The sequence below is a fragment of the Crocodylus siamensis genome, chromosome 10 (assembly GCF_052110815.1).
Source record: "Crocodylus siamensis isolate JL-2025a chromosome 10, ASM5211081v1, whole genome shotgun sequence".
NCBI classification, from domain to species: Eukaryota; Metazoa; Chordata; order Crocodylia; family Crocodylidae; genus Crocodylus; species Crocodylus siamensis.
The window spans coordinates 8,589,594-8,595,878 of NC_143404.1; the positions used below are offsets into that span (position 1 = coordinate 8,589,594).

The 6,285-nt window shown below is 41.7% G+C and overlaps 1 protein-coding gene across 2 annotated transcripts; it reads right to left on the reverse strand.

Annotated features, from left to right (window-relative positions):
- Positions 1–365: 365 nt before the first annotated feature.
- On the reverse strand, positions 366–5,127 carry LOC149856199 (uncharacterized). Of its 2 annotated transcripts, XM_090020625.1 has the most exons (5): positions 4,064–4,176; positions 3,944–3,983; positions 3,814–3,840; positions 3,015–3,134; positions 366–565 (listed from the first exon to the last, which is right to left on the reverse strand). In XM_090020625.1, exons 1-5 carry the CDS (start codon positions 4,174–4,176, stop codon positions 464–466), a joined length of 402 nt encoding a protein of 133 aa, XP_089876751.1. In that variant the 3' UTR covers positions 366–463. The 2 variants fall into 2 exon arrangements, 1 of the variants encoding a protein (XP_089876751.1); XR_016438353.1 differs by lacking the exons at positions 366–565; positions 4,064–4,176 and adding an exon at positions 4,426–5,127 and having other exon boundaries at positions 3,060–3,134; positions 3,944–3,988.
- Between the last annotated feature and the right edge of the window lie 1,158 nt (positions 5,128–6,285).

The following is a 6,285-nucleotide window of genomic DNA, read 5'->3' on the forward strand; positions in this document are numbered from 1 at the left end:
ACAATCATTAAGCTTTGAGTAGCACCCTCCCAAACTGTGTTAATTCAGTTTTCCAGGAGCTGCTAAAATGAAAGGCAGTGGATGTTGTACATCTTCATACTATGACCATTCTGTTCTTTTCTTTCCCTGCTTCCTAAGTGCCAGGGGTAGGTTTAGCTTCTGAATTGGAAGAGATTGGAAGATCACTTAATGTTGTCTTGGCCCTTTCAAATTCTTTAACTAATGGGGTGCTGAGCACTTGGCTGAGATGCAAATCAAGCCTGTAGTCCACAGGACTGTTGATTATTTACATAATTAGAAAATAACATTAAAAAATGTAAAAAGATGACAATATTTTGTGATGGGGTTATATAAATTACAGTTTTATTGTTTTAAGTAAATTAACTGTTACAGTTTCTATATATTAAATCTTTTATATGTTATTTAGAGAATAAATATAATAAATAATATTTTTCCCCTTCCATTATTGGCGCTCCAGTTTTTGCAGAGCTGCTCGGACTGATGTTAAGAAATTAATCACATTCCCTGGGGAAGCCTCGCAGATTTCATTACAAGGAAAGAGTGGCTGTGAAAACAGAAAAAAAAGGGTTGTTAAGCTTTTCATAGAAGAGGAGAATACCATAGCATGATTTCTGCAGATGTAGAGAAGGAGTTCAAATACACTTTTCCTGGGATTAGACAAAGCTTGAACGTTCAGATCTTTTTAAGATCAGTTCTTCTGAAAGGACAAGGTAACCCCAGCCTTGAGAATTTCCATGTTACTTCTGGCTACAGCAGTACTGCTATGACCAAAGGGGCTGGCTTTTATTTTTGCCAGGGGAGGCGGGAGGCTAAGATAATGGACATGTAGAAAGTTTTATGCATTTCAGATGACAACCTGTTTCCTGAGGGGGGCATGAGCCCCCATGTACTCAGCACCTCTGGCTACAATTGTTGTGTAATGTAGCCACAGTGAGTTAGCATTACTCTTGTTGGACCACACACTGTAGCCATGGGGGCCCAAGTATTTGGGTAAAAACTCAAATAGTTCCTGTTTTTGTGCTGAGCTCTGTGCTGCCCGAGTGAAGTTAAATATAGTGTGAGCTGGCACAAGAGCGCAGGTACACTCTGTTTCATTGACTTACGTATCACTCAATTTATCATTAAAAAGAGGCTTTTCTGTCCAGAAAAGACAGCTTGAGATAGGGGAGTCATACCTTTTGAGCTTTATCATATAAACCAAGTATTCTGCAGGTCAAAGCATGCTTTCCTACTTGGGCACCCAAATGCAGTCAGTGTCTAAGGTGTCATGGATTGGCTGGGTAACCAAAACTGTAACAGTAATGCTAATGGTACTTCTGATTACTAGAACACAGTGCACTGTCCATAGCTGTGCTGGGACAGCACTACCATCTGTGAAGCAAAACAACATCTGGGTATATTAATTATAGCAGGATGGTAGATGGTAGGTAGATAGCAAAATGAAAATTCATTTTTAAAAGAAAATTGGTGAAATTGTTTAAATATTTCCCCGCTTCAGCCTTGTGACTGAGCTTAAAAATCTCTAATAAAAGGGGCAATTAAAAAGAGAGCATGAGCCCATCTCTACCAGTCCTCTGGTAGACTGGATAGTTTATCCATTCTATCAGCTGATGTGTTCTAGCAGTCATTTCTGTCCTGTAGATACCAGTAAACTTTTAAATATCTTTATGCAGCTATATTTGCTACGTACTTTGGACAGGCATCTGGTGTATGACTGTCCGCCAACCTCAGAGTCTGAAGTAAAATCTGCCCTTCAATCAATATATTATGCTTATTATTCACTCTCATAAATCACCCAGGAAGAGGTCCTGGCAATGATTTTTGCTTGAGGAACTTGGATCTACTGTTTTAATCCAACAACGTTTCCAATGTTCCTTTTTTATTTCTCCACATTGCTTTTAGCCAAATCTCCACTGTCGCCATCTGCCTTAAATCTTCAACTGGACAGCTCTGTACAAAGAGCTCTGTACAAAGAGAAGGCTCTTCCAGGAATTCACTGGTTCATGAATACAAAAGAGAAACCCTTATTTATTCCCTTATGTACTCTCCGTCTTGTACAGAAATGCACAGGCCTCCTTTACCTGGCCAGGAAAATTGCCTTTGTTTCTTCCTTTCATTCTAGTAATACTGGTTGTGATTTCATTAGCAATGTTTCTTTGAGTGTCTGTATGTAAACCAATACTATAGCAAGTTTTTTTTTCTTTAAGCATCAGCTGATAAACTTACAAAGGGCATTTAAAAACAAAATTGCCCCCCAAAAAGCACTGAAATAGATGCCCAGATTCTGGCAGTCAGCAATTCATGGGCTACCCCCCTTATGTATGCAAATTTAACCTTTCAGGAACATGAAATGGCTCTGTAAGAGTCCATACACAGAGGTGATACTTTAGTCAGGAGATAACTCTTAATTTATATAGATTGTCCCTTCATATATGGCAGTACAGCTTCTGTCAGAACCAGCTGAAGAATGGTTCAAATACTCAAAGGGTGCTTGTGTGGAAGATGGAGATAAAGTTTTCTGTGGCTGCAGAGGACAGTACAAGGACCAAAGCTCTTTAACTGAACCAAGGGAAATTTAGGTTGAATATTGAGAAGATCTCTCTCACTATGAGGGCAGTTAAGCAGTGGAACAGGCTACCTACAGAGGCTGTGGAGTCTCCATCCTTGGACATTTTCAAAAGCAGGTTAGACAGACACATGACTAGGTATGGTTTAGTCAAGGACAATCCTACCCTGACCTGGGGGTTGGACTAGATGACTTCCTGAGGCCCACTCTAGCCCAACTATCCTATGATTCTGAGAGTTTCTTTATGGGTACTGAGAGGAGAAAAACTAGGCTGGTTTAATTTTCACACCTCTCCCTCACAGTTGGGCAACCATCTTCAAGGTAGGCCTTTATTCACAGGGCTTGCTTCAAGAACTTAGCCAGAAATGCAAATAAATAGGTTCCAAAGCTCCCATTTAAAATGTAGAAATAGTAGAAGATTACTTACTGTGCACCAGTGTTGAACTTGCTGAAGGTAGCGATATAAACGCCTACCTTCACTGCCCATAGTAGACAGTTTTTCTTGTATTCCTTGATTGGGTTCCACAAAGCATTTTAAACAGGCATTCTGGTAAACAAAGAATATGTTATAGAAAACCATACATAGGCTAGAATAAATTTTGTGTACATCTCCAAGAACCAATAAACTGTAATCCAGTAACATAGCAGCATTTCACCACTAAAGGGAAACAGATATTTGCACTATATTGCAGGACGTGTGAAGACTTTTCCCTAGTTTTTAAAACAGCAGTTATATGTGTAGTAAGAAATAAGGTCCCATATTTCACCAAAGCCTTGAAGACCTGACAACATTAAATAAAAGCCATTTGAAATATAATCCAAGTATAATTTTTATTATAGTTGGGGTAGTTAAAAAATGTCATAGAGGCATGACTAAACCCCAAGACTAGAAGTCATCAGGTCCAGTCCTGTGTTGCCTGTGGGCCAAATTAACAAGCTTAAAGATGAAGACAGACCACTAGCAAAATTTCCAAATTTACCTACTTGGCCTTGTTAGGCACTTAAATTTACTATTGTAAATCAGGCCCATATGCAATCTTGAGCAGGATTCTGAAATTAATCCTGGTCTCCACTGATATTAATAGGACGCAGAAAGTGGGGGCAGGAAGTGTTCGGTGTTCATGTATTAAGAAACTTCTTTTTAACCTTAAGAAAAGGGTAAATGAACTAACTGAACACTATAAGCCTCGACAGTAGTTAAAGAGACATGCAGAATATTGACTTACTTTTGGAATGGGAAGACATAAGCATGACTGAAAATGAAAAAGAAAGTATTAACATGCCAGCATAATAAATATTTAGCATGCAGTTTATAATACAGTTTTACAGCAGTTTTCAAATGGAGAGTTGACTCACATTATGGTTAGTTTCATTACACGCACAGTCTTCAAATTTTCTTTCCTAAAAACCAATAAAAGATCCATAAGAATCACCTTATAATTTGCAAACGTCTTTTGCATAGAATCAAGATGCTACACAGCCATATCACTTACAAGTAACGTGTTTGTAAGCTGGATAGTTTCACGAACTCGGCAATTCGAATGTGCTTGCACAACAAGCAGCAAACAGAAGAGTATATACAGCAGCATTCTGGCTTTGAATACAACTCAGTCGGATGGCTGACAGAAGGGGCAGAGACTCTTTTTAAAAGAGTCTTGCACAAAATTCCCTTTCTAATGGGGGAAAACCCACCATTCCTTCCAATCAGATGTGGAATTGAGTCATGTATAGAAGCCACTTTGCCTTCAAGCTGTGGAAATTTGTGAATGCTGCTCAGAGATGACTAATTTATGCATTGCTGTGTCACACTCACCAGTCGGAAAGAGTAGCTGAATTACCTTCCACGAAAGCAGTTTTGTAGAAAGCTCAAATTAGGAGACCGTGAGGCTGCAGGATCTTGTTAGGAACGTGGATGTAGAAATGCCTGAGTCCCGTTTCCACAGTGGGTTTCCCTGGTGGAGTGGCATCCGTGGGGAATTACAGCTGCAAAGCTTATGAGTACCATTTTATGGCACTTGGTTCCAATCTCAAGAGTCACGCCGCTGCAAAAAAAACAGAATCAGGCCCTGAGGATGCAAGTCTTCCAACACAACAGCCTGCTCCATTTGGGAAAGACTGATTATGAAAAAACATACTAAATGACCAACTAGGCATTAGGCTGAAAATCCAGAACAGTAGGCAAAGAACATGAAGCAGCAAGAATTGCAGATTTTAGTGCCAAGTTTTCTTCAAGAAACACTGCCACTCCTCTCCCATGACTCCTGCCCCCTTTTCTACCACCGCACCCATTTTGCTATCATGGATATATCAATCTGAGCTTCTGTGTTTCCACACAGGCCCCCTGACCAAAAGCTTGAATCCTCCATGGGTCTCTGGTCTCTCAGCTAAGAAAGGCTGTGCAATTCACTGGAACTTTTTTGATGAGAGAAATCATCCGTCTCTGCTTTGCTCTTGCATCTTGGGGAGGTTCTGACATGTGCTTGTCAGTCAGGGTTTCACCTGGGCATGTCCTAACTTGGTTACCTCCCTGTGGATGAAGGATCATAAAAACAATTTCCACTTTGCCTATTGGTAGTGAGGCAGCTATAAAAGCTGAGTGGGTCATCTGCTTGTTTCCTATTGAATGTCTTTCCTTGCATGGCTTAATGTGGGATGTGTACATTGAATTATCCATACACCTTCAAAACAGGCCCGTGGGTATATCTAGAAAAAAACAGATGCCCTCCCTTAGCAGGAGGAAGTTGGCAATGCTGCATGCTATGGCTCTGCCATGTTCCACTTGAAATGAATGGTTTGCAGGGACTGATGACACTTCAAGGAGCAAGCGGTGGGAAATTTCATGATATTTAGCATAGTCTGGGACCAGAGTTAAGAGTTTCCTTGAACAACTATCACTGACAACCACTGAGGGCTATTGAATAACTACTTTACTTGATAGCCGTATAAACTTTCTCCTGAGGAAACAGATTTTTTCTGAAACAGAGCAGTGCACGTGCCATTCCGTCTGCTTGTTTGGACAGTATTGCCCCAAGGCAGGATTAAGATTTCTTGGGTGAAATACAAATCCCTTAATAAAACGGAGGGATTTGTATCTACTCTATTTCTCCAAAAGTTAAAAGGTGTCAGGTTTTTATGCAGTGAACTTGGCCAGGGGGAATTGCTTTAATTATAAGCTCTGGCATAAGCCTTCAGTAATAGCCTGGGAGTTCTCCATTTTTCCTCCCCTAGGGACTGGGGACACGCATTCAAAAAGCCAGAGCCTGAATTGATACAAACTTTTCAGCTTAGTCTAACCTGCCAAGGTTAAACCAGTTTGTACCTGTAGAGACATCCCCCCTGGACTGCGAAAAGGTGGGCACATGCATGCAGTTGCTCAGGCCATGAACGGGGGGGAGGGGGGTGCTAGAGCATGCCTTCTGCTGCAGGGGAGCTGTGCAGGGGGTAGCATGGCTAGTCAGGGCTGAACTGGCCAGAGAGGGGTTTAACTCCCCACTCCCTGTCCCACTGGCAGGGACCGGAGCCAGGTCTGCCAGGTGCTTCACCCCTCACTCCTGCAGCGGGGGGCACCATGGCCACTGAGGCAGAGGAGGCAGGGAGAGGGATTATTCTCCCCTCTACCCCCACTGCCCCCAGGGGACCACAGGCAGGTCTGCCTGCTCCGACCATCACTACCAAGCAGCAGAATAAGCCCCTTGCTG